The following is a 15,619-nucleotide window of genomic DNA, read 5'->3' as shown; positions in this document are numbered from 1 at the left end:
CCTCAGGCGAGGTGGCAGAACCTTCCAATCTTCCACCTTGTCTCGCTTTGCTGTGCACTCTTGTCAAATCACGAGCCCGTACATGTCCACTGGAGAGTGGATCGGGGACCGATGGAAGAATCATCGGCCGTGTCGATCTAGACCACTTGGGAAAGCCTCCGCGAACCATTCCCACTCATCTGACAGGAGTCATTGAAATCATCCCCAATCATTGCGCCCTGTCGTTCTCGGCTCGAAGGATTCTAGGCGGCACGCGGGATTCGGTCAAAGTATATTTTTAAAGGACGATGATGACGGAGTCAACCTGTCTACCGAAACCCCCACTCGGGTCTCGATAGGAAATGGAGCAGAATGCGGGAGCACAGGACGCTCATTTGCTCCCACCGGTAGTCTTTCCCGTCATTCATCTTTTTTTCTGACTGCGTTTACCATTTCCCGAGTTTCGTAGAGGTTTCCATTTTGTGTCTCTTTTTTTTTTTTTTTTTTTTTTTTCATCCACACCCCTTTTGGGTTCTCCTTTGTTTCCTTGACCGGGGCCAGAGAGAACCCGTAGCCTCTTTGCTGCGGCACGACGCTACACAGCTCGGACCACCTTGCCCGAATACTTGACGCACTTTACCGCCGCAGCGGTGGAGCCACGAAACCTATTTGAGCGGACGCGAGACAACCGTGACGCTCCTCGGAGAAACCTATCCCCCTTGCGTATCGTCCCCTGCCGGCGCTGGTGAATTTGTGAATCCATCCGGTGGCGCCTCGTTTAACAACAAGAAAGCCAAGGGAATCCAGTCTTTGCACAGGCAACCTCGGTCAGGCCTCCCGAGCCCCAGCGGTCTGCTTCTGTTGCTTGCCTACTGCCCAGTTTCAACCTCATACCTACTCTCGGACGAGGTACGGTACCGGAATATACACATATGTATCAGCAAATCCTTTGTGAGGCGCCAAAGGATGGAGTGCTGACTATACATGAATATGGACCTCCACACTCTCCTCGTACACGTACCCTGAGTTCGATCAAGCGGTCGACTAGCACGCCGTCACCCTCATCCACACTGGTCATCTAGATGTATTACAAGGAGCCAAGGAGTAGTCATTTCATAATTGGACACGACTGCATGGGCAGGCACCCAGCTTGACAAAGGAGCATTCTTCTTCTTCTCGCAGGGCTGATCATCTCGTCGAGTATCACATTCATGAAAAAGTGGGAAGGGGAAGAAGGGGAAAAAGAAAAGAAAAAAAAAGGAATCAGAATTGATTTGGATCCCGTTGGCCCAAAGCGGTAATCAAGACCGTTGATCAAATCAGATTGCGCCCCGAGAACAGATGATGAGCGGGTATGAGGCCAAGGTTCCTGGCTCTTGGGACGGTAGTCGGCTGAGAACTTTTTGAGAACTCGACTCGACTGCGCGAGGTTGGGCCAACGAGACTCGAGGGCACTAAGCTGCATTCGTCATCCTGAGCGGCCTCGAAGTCATCGGCCGTATTTGAGACGATTAGTGCTCCTGATTCAGTAGTATAGGACCATGTTCATCTACATAGTTCCTACTCGATGTAGTGATGTACACTACGTAGTCACGTACTGCCTCACTAGGGCTAGTACGCGTAAGATCCATGGCCCGTCATCGATGATTACTAACAGTGCATGTAGACACGACCTCAGAGAGATCTTCGACCGGTGGGCCGTAGAGCAGAGACTTTGTCGTATATACGCCCCGTCGGGGCCAAGAGCGAAAAAGAACCAAAAAAAAGAGAGAAATAGGAAAAAGGGGGGGGGGGGGAAGGAAAAAGAGGGAACCATCAAACGTGTTGGCGTGGATTGTGGATCATGGACCAGATTCGCATGTAGCCCCAGGCCAAGATCCGTGTGAGGGTTCCACGCCTGCTTTACCTCTCACGGTCGGCTCCTTTGAGCTGGGGCCTCGTTCACTGGTTTTCCAGCGCAGCACGGAAGGAGTCCATGGCGAGATACCGATTGTAGTAAGATCAAGATTCCCGATGAAAAGTACCAGCTAGCAATCTCAAGCCTCGTACAGTAGTGGGTGTCACTCTACAATCGTACAGGACTGAGTACCACAATTTACACACCGACCTTCCAGCGAGTCTGGTCCACACAGCGAGGACTCCCGATCCCCTTCGTCGAGACAGGGCCCGGTGGGCCATCACCTTCGCCATTGGTCAGGTCGTGCACATGGAAATGACTTCCCGTGACCGGCCGTCACCAGTCTTGAAGGACGGATCGTCTTTCCTTCTTGGCACTCTCATTGCAGATTCAGATTCTGCTCCGTTGGAATGATCGTCTGTAGGGCCATCAGGCCGTCAGAGTGACCACAGCAGGTCCGTTATTCATACAATGTACATCGCGGAGATGGACGGCTCAGTGTCCATCAGCCGGGGGAAAGGGAAACCGGAAAGTATGTAGCATGTCCTCTTGACGAGTCTACATCTTGGGCCACCATCCTTCTTCCCGGATCAGGTAGACTAATATTGCTTTTTTATTTTATTCATTTTTTTTACACCCTTCAAATGGCCTAGAGGGGTCATTTGTCTGATGCGAAAGATCAAAAGACCGCCGACAGGGCCAGTTTTCTTCCCCATGCTCAGCGTCGGATTGCGGTGGATACACTAGTCGACACTGGGTAATGACACTGTCTCGGTTTCGACATGCCCGCCTGTATTGAAGGCCTCGGATGATCCTATCCACCGACATAGCATTTCTGACATGGTCCATGCCTCTTCTATGATCACTGATGACACGATGCTCATACACAGGGGAACGCGGTACCCGCATGCTTGGTGTAACCACGCTATGTATCTCCAGACTTCAAAGACCGTCGATATTCAGACCAATTAACCCTCTTGAGAAGTCGTCCGATCGTCCTTCCTGCACGGTAGGCTCCGGAAAATTCCCCCTGCCCCCAGCTTCTTGGTTGACCAGCCAGCTGCCGTGAGTTTAGTTGCCCAGAGCCGGTTTTGGTTGGCTCTGCGTAGCGACCAGCAGGTCCCCCCGCCACACAGTGGAACCGCAAGGAGTGCCTTTTTCTCGAGCTGATTCATCCACGAGTTTAGATCTGGTTTTTGTGCCTTATTTTATTTTTCTCAATTTGTGATTTTTCGTTCTCTTTTAGGTTAAAAAAGGAGAAATATAGAAAAATGAATTTTTTTTTCTCTTTCTTTAATTTTGAATATTCCCTGGATTTGGGACTTCCATCGAATCCCTAGAGTTCGGAACTCGGAACTATAATTGGGCTAGGCTCGATTCCTTAGTGTCAACGTCGTGTCATCTCCTGGAGCATGCCGGCGGCTGCGGGCTGCGGGCTGCAAGACTATGGTGGGATCGTGGAGTTTGGGGCGGTAGATCATCGCGCTCCTTGGATCAGTCCCTTTATATTATATGAGCCCTGTCCCCATCACCCTTCAGAGGTCCTTCAAAGGTCCTGGACCGGATCGAATGCCTTGATTCAATACAGAGCTGTTCGCCTTGCTGCATCATCTTCGCCATCGTGTCGGGTTCACCGTCATCATCTACATAATACCCGTGCCTTCCTCACTCCGGGAGAGCTTCAGCTTCGGTCACCTTCCCATTGTGGACGATCCCAACTTACCAGCACGAGTCACCCTTCCAGTGAACGACCACCTGTGATCATCCACCTCACTTGCCGCAACTCCATCCACACCTGGGAGTCTCCTGCTGTACTTTTATCCTTCAACGACGATTCCTCAATTGGACACTCGCCCTTCCCATGGCCGACTTTCAAAACTATCACCGCCCTCAGGGTCACTCTCAAGCCGCTCCAACGGGCTCCCGAAGGCTTCAACGAAACATCGCTAATCAGTCCACCTACGCGACGATGCAGGACTGGATTCGTGCATTCCCCCGTCCCCGCCTGAACCGTGTCACGAAGCCTCGAAGTGCGGGCAACAGCCCCTCGGCCGCCACGCGTCGACGCACCACCATCGGCCAAGGGGTGGGTTCCGGAGTATCACCTCAGTATCACCAGTCATCCTTGGAGGCGGCGTACCTTGCTTCCGCCACCCAGCAATCTCGCCCGATCAGCTGGCATCCTTCGTCGGACAGGTCTCAAGGGCTCGCAACCCCCAGCTGGACGCCCGACTATCCCTCAGGGAACTGGACAGCCAACGGGTCGATGGACCATCAAATGAACGGACTGCCAACCGATGGCGTCAGTGCCTACTCGCTTTTCGCTGGAGAGGATTTGCAAACGGGCTACTTCACCACCTACGGGGGTTATCAAGAGAATTGGCCCGCGCAGCCGCCGACTTCAGAGTCGATGGGCTGGGACGGCTCAAGCTATTATGATTACACCACCATGAACTCTTCCGCCTTCGATCCCTGGGCGGTAGATTTGCTCACGCCGGCGAGCAACATCCCCCCGGCGGAGACAGCCTGTCCCAGTTACGCTAGCGTGCCATCTCCCGGCGAGATCAGCGGCCCCTCAACGCCGGATTTCCTCCCCATCCAACAATTTGAGGACGAGCCGGTCCTGGACAAGAAGCCAATCGGCCAGCCGGAGGAGGAAGAGCTTGTGGGTATGGGTCTTTACAGCCAGCCCGGCAGTGCTCAGAACTCCCTGCAACAGGGTGTGCTTGGCAAGGGGCTCAAGCTCGAGGAGACCTTTTCGCCGTCGGAAGATGGAGATGAGGACGCCGACGCCGATGCTGAAAGCGACGATGATGAGGATCACCCCCCATCTCCTCAGCCACAACAGAGTGTTCCTGAACCCGTCTCCACCTCTTCGCGTTCGGCCTGGGCGGTCCCCAAGCAGACATCCAAGCACGCGCTCAACCTCCTCCAAAAGTCCTTTTTCTTTGATCATGATGAATCAGATCAAAGCCCCCTGACTGCTACACAGCCCTTTGCTACCCACACCCAGCCCTGTATGACCTATGGCTATTCTTGGATCTGACATCGTTCCCTTTTGACTTTGATTCCCCCCCTTTCATCGTTTGTATTATTTCAGCGAGCATAGCGCGGAGTTACCGAAGTTTTTCTTTATCATGACCCATATGACAACCCCACCTCTGGCTCTTCTGTGCCTTCCACTCTCCCTCTTGATCTTCTTTATTGACATCCTCGCCTTTGCGGTGGAATGAACCTTTGTTGTGAAAATACCCCCCGCAACCGGACCTGGTTGAAGAGCCCTACACAGAGCTTGAATGTTGCCCACGACCTCTTTGCTCATCCTTAGCTAGCTTCCAAGCGGGTAGCGTCAAATACGCGCCCCGCTTGGTCAACTTATGAACTGTACAACGACATATCTTACCCCTAGACGCAGTCTTCAAGTTTCCTCTCCTATCCTAGTATGACAGTAGACAGTAGACACTTGGCAGAAATAAAGCCAGAACCACATCAGTATTCAATGGCTCACTGCTGGTCTTGAACCCTTGAACTTGATAGCCCGTCTCGTCGAATAATAGAAGCCTTCCAAAACGCGCGTCCATTGGGAGGCTTCGGAGAGATTCACGGCTACAGTGGATACACTACATTTTCCTCCCTCAGCACAAGGTTATCGAAGACCCGATCCATCACAAACTTCAAACAACTGCCGAAGTTTTCGCTACTACATAGGATGTGCCAAGCAACCTCACAAAATGAGGTTCACAAAGTCTAATGGGAACACATTGGCCGAGGCAAACCACACGAGGCCTTGGAGAGTGACGGGTCGAGTTGTTTGGCGGGGGCACAAAAGGGGAGCGACGTCATACCCACTCATCGGGACCTCCAACTCCATGTTCACGCCAACCAACCGCCAAGTCAAAACCCGGACAGCATCCACAATGACAGCCTGAACAGGTGCACCTTGAAACTCAAAGAATTGATCTTGCGATGGCCGAGATTCATGGACCGTCGTCGACGGGCGCTGCGGGTGAAGTAGGTGTTGAGTGTCCCTGTTGGACTGCTCCTGGTGGCCGCGCGAGAGTGTTGGAGACTGACATGTGCAGAGCCGCGGAGGTACTGCTACTGGAGTGATCAGCGACTCAGAGCTCCAACAAAACCAGTTAGAGGTTCGGCAGGACCCTGCGTTGCTTTCGAATTCATCCACGGCCATTCTGACGATGCCCGTCCACCTTGGGGGCCCTTTGCTACAGGTTGTCTTCTACCCAGATTCCACCCATCGCCGCAAATCCTCCCTCGTCACCATGGAAAAACCGCGCGTGAGACCGCACTTTGACCAGCACGACAAGACCACAGCGTGCTACGTGCATTCGCTCATTGCCGGTGAATGGGTCACACCCCCGACGACCCATATCGAAGAGACGCAGGACGTGATTCGAACACTCAGTGATGAAGAGCCCAACCTCGATTCCGAATCTCATGACGAGAACGATGTGGTCTCGGTGCTTGACAGTGATACCAAGATACTCAAACCTGTGCCGACGGTCGTCCAGTCGAGGCATCTGACCAAACGGCAACTCAGCGACATGGCCTGGAACGTGCGCAAGCTGTCCAAAAAACTGGGCAGCATCAAGCTCAAGTTGACCGTCAAAAATGTCTTCATCGTCAGCAAAGCACATGATGAGTCCCTGGTCAGCCTCACACGGAAGGTGACGCGATGGCTATTGTCAAAGGATCGCGATGCGTCATATAACGTCTACGTCGAACGGCGCTTGGAGACACATCCCGATTTTGGCGCTCTACAACTCATTCAAGAAGAGCCGACGGCCAAAGATCGATTGATATACTGGGATCCCAAGCTTGCGCAGGAGCAACCACATCTGTTTGACTTTGTCGTCACTCTAGGTGGGGATGGCACCGTGCTTTATACGAGCTGGCTCTTCCAGCGTATTGTACCTCCCGTTCTCTCCTTCTCACTGGGCTCTTTAGGATTCATGACCAAGTTTGACTTTGCCGACTACCAGAAGATTCTTGAAAGCTCATTCAGAGAAGGCGTCGTGGTCAGTCTTAGACTACGATTTGAATGCACCATCATGAGATCCAAAGCGCGCTTGAGGAACAGTGACGCCAAATCTCTCGCTAGTCGGGACCTGGTGGAAGAAATCATCGGGGAAGAAGGGGAGGACACATTGACTCATACCCCGGATCGAGTGTATGAGATTCTGAACGACGTTGTTGTAGACCGTGGTCCAAATCCAAGTTTGTCTTTCCCCTCCAACCCTCTCTACCCGTGACAGTCCGAGGTGTGGCTCTGTCCCGTCTTTGTAAAGTGAAAAGACTAATCAAAGTTATCAGCAATGTCACAAATTGAATTGTTCGGTGACGATGAGCATTTCACGACTCTGCTTGCAGATGGAATTTGTGTTGCCACTCCGACGGGATCCACAGCGTATAATCTTGCAGCCGGTGGCTCGCTTTCCCACCCTGAAAACCCCGTCATTCTGGTGACCGCCATCTGTGCCCACACACTCTCATTCCGTCCGATCATTCTGCCTGACACAATTGTCCTGCGCATGGGTGTACCATACGATGCTCGAACCAGCTCATGGGCTAGTTTTGATGGAAGGGAAAGGTACGATCTCTCGCGACCAGTGCTAACCACGATTGAACCCCCAGGAAAGCTGACCATATCTCAACGCCAGAGTTGAACTGCATCCCGGTGACTATGTAACCGTGTCGGCGTCAAGATATCCATTTGCCAATGTGTTGCCGCAAAATCGGCGCGGCGAGGATTGGGTACACAGTATCTCCAAGACATTGAATTGGAACTCGCGAACCAAGCAAAAGGCTTTCAAGTAGGCCGACTGCGCTCGAGATAGGGGATAAATATTTTTCACGTGGTCAAATATAATTCTCGTGACGAGGTCTGGAGAGAAATTTTCTTACATTTATTGGTCTTCATTTGCTTCATTTTCCCCCTCTATAACTGGCCACTGGATGGCTTGATTACGGAGTAAAACGGGTGACGGTGGAAAGGCTATGGTTGTGCGTGGCTTTTGGAGGGAAATCGTGGTCTTTTCACCTGGCGCACCTGGTCCTTGCGCCACTTCCCTGCACTCTCCTTGTTCTTTGCTCGCTCCCTTTTTCCTCGGTTTTCCTAACAGAAGACTTGCTTCGATTTACGCTCCTGGAAAATCGCGTCCTACTTCAAGCATATCTCGTCATGGATATTCGAAGCCAGTTCCCTACTGTGCACTGGATTTGGGGGGGGGGAGGCATCTCTTTCGTTTACGAAGTCCACCCTCGTATTGTGGTCAAGGTCCCGAGATCTGGAGAGTTTGAGAGGAATCAATTCTGTAAAGAGCTAAGGATATATCGAATTCTTGCACAAAATCGACCTTGCCCGTCTATTGTGCAGTGTATCCTCCTTTCAGACAACGGTATCTTTCTCGAGTATATGAGAGGTACGACCTACCCCTATCTATAGTAAACAAGCTTGTCTACTAACTACGTACTTTAATTAGACATAACGCTTTTTGCTAGAATACAAAGCAATTATATTCGGGACCAGAAAACTATGGTGGTTACAAAAGTAGAAAAGTTGGAGCCTCTGTCCCTACGAAAGGAATAGATAAACGATCTCGCTCAAGCTGTCGCTTTTCTGGAATCGCTCAACCTCGCTCATGGTGACCTACGACCGGAAAACGTCCTCCTTGATCGCAACCGCCTCAAGCTATCCGACTTTGATTGCACGGGCGAAATCGGGACGGATCACGAAGCTTATATGGCTTCATACGGCAGAATACTCAATAGCAATGAGACGGATCAAGGAGAACGTGGAACTTCTGGCTTCCTAGGCGCTCGAACAGAGCAATTCGCCCTTGGTTCCTTGTTCTACCTGATAAACTACGGCGTTGAGGTTTATGGGGATCAATGTCTTACAGAGGACCCTTACGAGCATGGTCCCAAGGTCGTGGACTTGCTACAGAACATGGAGTTTCCAAAACTGGATCACGATCCACTGATTGACCATATTATCGATAAGTGCTGGCATAATAGATATGTCACCGTTTCAGAATTAGCCGCGCACACGAAAATGCTTCTGGATGGAGGACACGGAGAAAGTAGCGAAGAGGATAAGAAACTCCTGGAAGAGGAACTTCTTTCTAAAAGGGAAGTCTGTTTGGACCTGGAGAAGCGTGGACTTCTTCATCTACTTTGTTCAGGTGAGCCTGAGCAACTTGGATTTACTTTTGATTGGTATAGACACAATCTCTGAAATTGGGTGATTCAAGATGCCATGGACCTTCGGTTAGAAATAAGAGAGTTTCTATTCCATGCTGGGAAGGTCCCTCGCTTCTCTGTTTGTCAAGACAACACTTTGGCGTTGAATTCGAATGCTTTAACTCGATCAGTTTTTCGTCCATGTCATTTATTAATATAACCAACGGAGACGGTAAAAGGTCTGAATTGCTGCAACATGTACAGGCTCTGGCTCTTGACTAGTCTTCTGTGTTGTACGAGTGAAGTCGTGTCGCCAATTGGCTCTCCTCTTCCCATTCTGGCACGATTGATTCAAATATCACAATCCCATCTGACTGTTTTCGAAATCCACAGACACTGGTACCGTGATCGTCCTGGAGAACTTTCGGGCAGAAGGTGAGGAAGAACTTTGGGTCTTTTTGTTCCAAAGGGACGACGGAGGACACAAGGGAACCAATCTTTGTCGCATTTGAACTTGTCTCCGGCGTCGAGGAGGATGCTCTGCCAAGCCACGCTTTCTCTGATTGGCTCTTTGCTTCTAGCAATTGACCTATAAGTAATTTGGCCGTGCATATCTGACCGTTATTCTGTTTATCAGGGCAGCCTCCAGTTCTCACGAAAGTTCTGGAAATTTCGCGTTGATCCGTCTTCAGAGTGGAGCCCTGGTCAGTTCTCGGCCTCCTTCACCGTGTTAGGTCACGTGGATATCATGTGATACGAAGGCTAGGCCCAGAACAGAAGAGACCCACCTGAGCACCGTGAATCCACCCGGGCATATAAAACCCTGTCGACAATTTCTTCCCGTCTTTCCATTCTCACTACCTTCGTTGCTACAGTCTACTGGATTGATGCAAAAAGATCTAATGCGATCTTGCGCAGATTCCTCACTGGCTTGGCAACATTCAACACCAAAATCCTACGCGGTATTCACTAGCAGATGGTAAGTTGAGCTTGTTTTGCCGTTTTGTCTTCTGTCGCGATCGACCAGCAAGGGTTGTCTGTTCTGGGCAACCCATTTCTATGATGAAAATTTTTCCTACATTCGCAGTTTCCACGCTAGCCATCGTCGAACCTAATCACAAGATGGTGTTGAGCGCATAACTTCCTTGGATGTCTGATTGAAATTGCTGGTCACGCTATGCAGTCTTGCGGCGATTTTGACTTGAACCTGCACCCTGCTAACATGCTCGGTTCGCAGATTTTAGATTAGCATCAGCTGGTGGTTTTTTTGGCGACGTGGAAGAGCCTGAGATTGTGCGACGACGTCAGGTTTGTTGGCTAAAGGCAAACATTCCTTGCGTCGATAGCGTTTTCTGGCTCGCGCGTCTGCTCAGTCAACTCCACGGTTTTTGCCTTGAGTTCTCCTAGTATATGCATATCAAAATTCAATCATATTTCCACATAAAACATCTCCCAGTAACTTCTATAAATTTTTCTCTTTGTACCGTAGAAGTTTCATGCGCTTGTCGGTGGTTTCTCAAACCACTAAGACTTGCATTCCCGGGCAATGTGCTCCACCGTAGATCTTGCGTAGTTATCGATATCGTCCATAGCTTCACCACAACCGGACCCTCCCTGTCTGATTCCTACCAGGTCGTGCTCGCTATCGCAGTCTTGGTCCGAAGTACCTCACAACAGCTTCGAAGCATCAATTCGACACACGAATTCCATCACTCGATTGCCCAACTCATCTGAACCATTCGCAGCCCCGCGATTTTATCATGGCGGCACCGCCCAGACACTCGGCGATGCTGTCGATGAACAACGCCGTGGCTACACCGCAGCCCATGTCAAGCGACAAGTCACAAAATCTACAGCAATCATCAACACCTCAACCCTCGCAAGGTCTACGTGTGCCATCAAATCGCAAGACAATTTACGACCGACACTTGAATCGAAGCCGAAATGCAGAGCTCAGCCGAGCCAGCTTCGCGTATCTCTTTGCCGAGATGGTCACATATGCGCAGCGCCGGGTAACAGGCATTCAAGATCTGGAGAAGCGGTGCGTGACTGACCCGTGGTTGGAGCAGAGGGGATCTGACGATAAAAAGCAAGAGTCAAAATTACTGATTCTCTACTTTTTCCAGTTTGAATGAACAAGGATACCCGCTCGGTCTTCGTCTCCTCGATCTCCTGTTTTACCGTACAACGACAACTTCATCCTCTGCCCTCTCCAGCTCCTCAACGTCCTCCTCTCCGCCCAATCGTCCACTTCGCATCCTTACTCTTCTCCATCTCATCCACGGTCCGCTTTGGCGCCTGTTATTTGGCCGCTCAGCCGACGCCCTCGAGCATTCGGTCTCCCCAGACACCCCGAATGAATACATGATTACGGACAACGATCCGCTCGTCAATACCTACATTAGTGTGCCGCGGGAAATGAATCAGCTCAATTGCGCGGCATTTGTGGCGGTATTATTGAAGGCGTCTGTGACGGCTGTGGGTTCGAGGCCAAGGTGTCCGCGCACAATCAGCCAACGGAGATGTGGCCAAGTCGAACGGTCTTCTTGCTGAGTTTCGGAGAAAGCGTCATGGAGAGGGAGAAGGTGCTGGAGCGATCGGGCATCAAATAAACGTCTCGTACCGGAGATTGACGGGCTGTCCGCAGATGCGCTCAATGCCCGAGAATCAAGCATGCCTTGCCCTGCACGGGGAAACGTTGGCCAACACCGGCCTGGTACGCCGTGACGAAAGTCCTTTTACCGACGTGACCACTTTTGTCTGCCTGACGGCTATCCGAAAGGTACGTCTTACGTAGGGCCGAACGAGAATCTCCGGGGATATGCAATTAGGTGGCCCGATGCAGGCGCTTTTCGCATATAATTACGATTTATAAAGACCTGATGGGTGATGGAGGGAAATCTAGAAATAATGATCACCAAGACAAGAAAAATGGACCTTCCCGGCGAAGGTCATGGTTTTACCATAGAGCTCAATTCTGCTGTAAGGGTAATCGCTATTCAATGCCTGTACTATACAAAAGCAGACTTCCTCAAAGGCTGCTTCTCTGGCGTCTCATGTTAACGAGAGCGTCATCATGAAGTGCCTTCTACCCGTCGCCTCTTGTCGCGGTCGTCATATGGGGATGGACTGCGTTTCCTACGCTCTCTTGATCGACTTCTGTCGTGATGGCGGTCTCTCCTGGGAGATCGCGATCTTGATCTGTGTCGTGGACGCACAGCACTGGCATTGGCCCCGGTTGGCCCTGAAGACCCATGTCCTCGGTCGTCACCTCGATCAGGCATGAATCGCTCGTCTGTAACCCCGACCGGCGGAGCGTTTTGGCGCCGTCGATGTTCAAGGCCGTCGCCGAAGCGTCCGGTATCCTCCGTCTTCAAATCACGATAGCGAGTACGACCTTTCTTTCCAAGCTTGGTCATATCACGAATCTGCATGTACTGTGGTAATGTCTCAACCGCGACCTCGTCGGCGAATCGGCGACCCATCACATTGCGTTGATCCAGACCCTCGCGCTCCTGTTCATCCCGGAAGAAGGCACCCTTGTGGAAGTAGCGTTGCATAAACCCAGTCTGACCCCGATTCGCCTCGCGCTCTTCGTTCTGTTTTGCGATGAATTCGCGATCCTCACGATCCCGCTCCTCCGCGGTGAGGTTGCGCCGGCGCTCCACCTCTTCGCGTTCTTTTTCGGCCTCTTCGATTGCTTCGCGCTCACGCTTCACACGTTTCAATTCCCGCAGTTTCCACGCAGCATATTCGGCTTCTGGGTCAATCCCGTCGCGGTCGTCAATGGCAGCTTCGTCGTCGGCTTCTGCGAGATCGTCATCATCCCATGCCTTATTTGCTGCAGAACGCGCGATAGCTTCCTTCTCAAGCTGATCGCGCACCAATTGATCGGCTAGCTCTTGTCGCTGGACACGTCTGGCTTCATTCTCGGCTGCAGAGTCGGCTGCACTGATAGAGCGTGCAGTTGAGGCTTCTGCGCCCTGGCCACCGGCATTGCCTCTCTTGTCCTTTTTGATAAATGTAGGACGAATCAACATTCGTCGTGGAGCCTCATCCTCTGAGCTGCTGTCCTCTTCCGAACTTTCCTCCTCCTCCTCTTCTTCTTCTTCATCTTTGTCGTCGTCGCGGGCTTTCTCGTCGTCATCACTTGCTACGGACCTTGTCTCGGGCGCTGTTCTTGAGACTGTTGATGTCTGCGCCTCCTTCGTGATCGCATGGGGCTGATCAATATCCTCCTCGTCTGTCACAAAGCCTTCCTCGTCCTCATCTTCTTCTGGTTGGCTCTTTTGAACCGCAGCTGATGGAAATGAGCTGGCTGTGGGAGCCTGTTGCCGCCTCCTCCGCTGCTCCTCCGCGCGGCGCCTTCGTTCTAACTCCTTCTTGGCCTCGACGTCTTGCTCCTCTTCCTCTTCCTCTTCATCGGACGAGGGTTCCTCGGCGACTGCCTTGCCTGGTCGGTAGCGGCCAGGCCTAATCGGGTTCGCGGTCATCCCGCGATGATGGGAAGGAAGTGGAGGCGGCATGGTGGTGGAAAAGTGGACAATCTGAGGCCGCTTCTGGTTGGAATTGCACTGTCACAAAAATAGGCTCGGGTTTTATGAAATGAATGATGCGATTCGCCGGGCGATCGAAACCAAAGGCTGCAAAGCTATTTTTCTTATCGTGGCTGCGCGCGCGCCATTGGAAAGTCGAGCTTCGGTTTCAGATGATATTGATAAGGTCACGTGGTGATAGGAGATGACGCTGGGGGGTTCAATTCGTTCATCTATCTTGAGGAAAGAAGTAATCCAACAATTCTAATCACCGAACCCAAGGTTACTTCTTTTGTACGTAGTCTCCCTCCCTCCACCTTCGATTCCAACAATACAGGTAATGTTTGTGACCGAAATTATAAGCTGATCTCGATTTTTCGGGTGATTCCACGCGGAAACTCACCTGCCTGAGCGAGTCGGGACCGGTCTAATTCACCAAAACTGGGCATTACTACGTCCAATACTCGACTTTTGTTCCTTGGACTTTGTCAATTCTCCATAAAATTAAATGGAGGTATCTGGCTCGGAAAAAATCGAGGTAGATAGCTACTACATATTTTGGACCCGACTATTGTGGTAGGCACTCCCACGGTGCCTCCAGTAGCTACTCATTATTGTCAAAATAGTCAATTTTGAGTTGCCTGTCGGGTGCAGACGGATCGAGGATCAACGAAGAGCTCCAGTGTAGCATGAAAAGGCATGATGAATAGCTATAGCATGAGTAGACTATAGATCGCGTGAGACTTAGGTAACTTTCATCGATAAGGTGTATCTGCCTCAGGTACCCAGGTCTTTGACTATTTTCCGGCATCAAAAGCCAGTCCCATGTCGACTGTAGGTATGGGTGTGGAGATATATCTCCGCTGGGTGAAATTGATGAGGTAAATAAGTGTCAACTTCCTGGGTGGGCGATAAAGTTGACATGTAAGGGTGCTATCGTTGAGTAATTTTAATATGACTCTATGCATCAGTATGTAGTCCATTCGGTGTGAGATTATCGCTTCTTACAGATTTCACGCCATCCATCGACTCGGGTTGGAAATCGTCATCGCCGGGGCTTTAACTATTGGAGATTCACGTGACCACGCGTCCGCGTATCGCGTCACGAAACTACGGCATCGGATCTCTTCAATGATCATCAACGCCTCATTGAGAGCTCACGATTTCGACAGCCGTGTCCTGGCCAACTATCAATTCTCAAATACAAAACTCTCGGTTCTCCGTCAGTGAGGTCTTTTGCGATAAACATTTTCAACATGTCTCTTCAAACCCCACGCATTCTCCCAAGCCATCTTAATGCTTTCCACCCCTCCAGCTCCGGCCCACGCTCAACACATACAGTTCGTATCCTCGGCACTGTGTCTGGACTTCGCGGCGACCAAGCAACGCTTACATGCGGTAACAATGGTGACGTGACGCTTCTCTTGAAGCCGGATTCACACCTCCAGATGGGAAAACTTGTCGAGGTCGTCGGAAAGGTGACCGACTTGGAAGGTGGCCAGGTAGGCTAGCTGCATGCATCGGACCTTGCTTGGGATCAGGAGGAGTCTTTACGTGTGGCGGAAGCTTGTCGTAGTGTCCTGCTGCACAGGGACATATTCTGGGAACCAGAGGACAAGACTGGGAGCTAACGGCGATTCTTCTTCTAGGGGCTGGGCATTCGAGTATTGGGCACAACAGACTGGGGCAATCCCTCTGACTGTGGTACGTTTATGATGCGCCTCGCTTGTGGGAATAGACGAGCATCTAGGTCCAGCTGTAAAGATAACTAATGTTTGCGGTGGGGGTTACAGACTACAAGATCTATGAGCAAGTTGTGGAGGCCACGCACCGCTTCAAATCTATTTTCTACGATGGCGAATAAAAGGGCAATTAGGGGAAGCTGGGGGCTGGGTGGAGAGCTTTCGAGAGGGAAGACTTTCGGAGGCGAGGAGATGGGACTCGACTGGTAATTCAAGGTATCCATACCAAGCCTTTATCCCGTTCCATCGTCCGCCTCTATGTTCCA

The 15,619-nt window shown here is 51.2% G+C and overlaps 5 protein-coding genes across 5 annotated transcripts; 4 read left to right on the top strand and 1 right to left on the bottom strand.

The window, feature by feature from the left end:
• Positions 1 to 3,737: 3,737 nt before the first annotated feature.
• POX_d05397 (uncharacterized protein) lies at positions 3,738 to 4,922 on the top strand (the record flags this gene model as incomplete). Its single annotated transcript, XM_050114244.1, has 1 exon — positions 3,738 to 4,922. The coding sequence occupies one exon, from the start codon at positions 3,738 to 3,740 to the stop codon at positions 4,920 to 4,922; it is 1,185 nt and encodes a 394-aa protein (XP_049969195.1).
• A 920-nt stretch (positions 4,923 to 5,842) lies between these two features.
• Positions 5,843 to 7,711, top strand: POX_d05396 (putative kinase; the record flags this gene model as incomplete). Its single annotated transcript, XM_050114243.1, has 4 exons — positions 5,843 to 5,887; positions 5,959 to 7,111; positions 7,208 to 7,484; positions 7,555 to 7,711. The coding sequence occupies 4 exons, from the start codon at positions 5,843 to 5,845 to the stop codon at positions 7,709 to 7,711; spliced, it is 1,632 nt and encodes a 543-aa protein (XP_049969194.1).
• A 3,125-nt stretch (positions 7,712 to 10,836) lies between these two features.
• Positions 10,837 to 11,873, top strand: POX_d05395 (Transport protein particle subunit trs31; the record flags this gene model as incomplete). The annotated part of the gene is made up of 3 exons (XM_050114242.1): positions 10,837 to 11,117; positions 11,203 to 11,554; positions 11,724 to 11,873. 3 exons carry the CDS (start codon positions 10,837 to 10,839, stop codon positions 11,871 to 11,873), a joined length of 783 nt encoding a protein of 260 aa, XP_049969193.1.
• Positions 11,874 to 12,150: 277 nt separating this feature from the next.
• POX_d05394 (uncharacterized protein) lies at positions 12,151 to 13,602 on the bottom strand (the record flags this gene model as incomplete). The annotated part of the gene is made up of 1 exon (XM_050114241.1): positions 12,151 to 13,602. The coding sequence occupies one exon, from the start codon at positions 13,600 to 13,602 to the stop codon at positions 12,151 to 12,153; it is 1,452 nt and encodes a 483-aa protein (XP_049969192.1).
• Positions 13,603 to 14,867: 1,265 nt separating this feature from the next.
• Positions 14,868 to 15,475, top strand: POX_d05393 (uncharacterized protein; the record flags this gene model as incomplete). Its single annotated transcript, XM_050114240.1, has 3 exons — positions 14,868 to 15,113; positions 15,261 to 15,315; positions 15,405 to 15,475. The coding sequence occupies 3 exons, from the start codon at positions 14,868 to 14,870 to the stop codon at positions 15,473 to 15,475; spliced, it is 372 nt and encodes a 123-aa protein (XP_049969191.1).
• Positions 15,476 to 15,619: the final 144 nt, after the last annotated feature.

Source organism: Penicillium oxalicum, chromosome IV (genome assembly GCF_001723175.1).
Source record: "Penicillium oxalicum strain HP7-1 chromosome IV, whole genome shotgun sequence".
NCBI classification, from domain to species: domain Eukaryota; kingdom Fungi; phylum Ascomycota; class Eurotiomycetes; order Eurotiales; family Aspergillaceae; genus Penicillium; species Penicillium oxalicum.
This window is presented reverse-complemented; position numbering and strand designations above follow the sequence as displayed.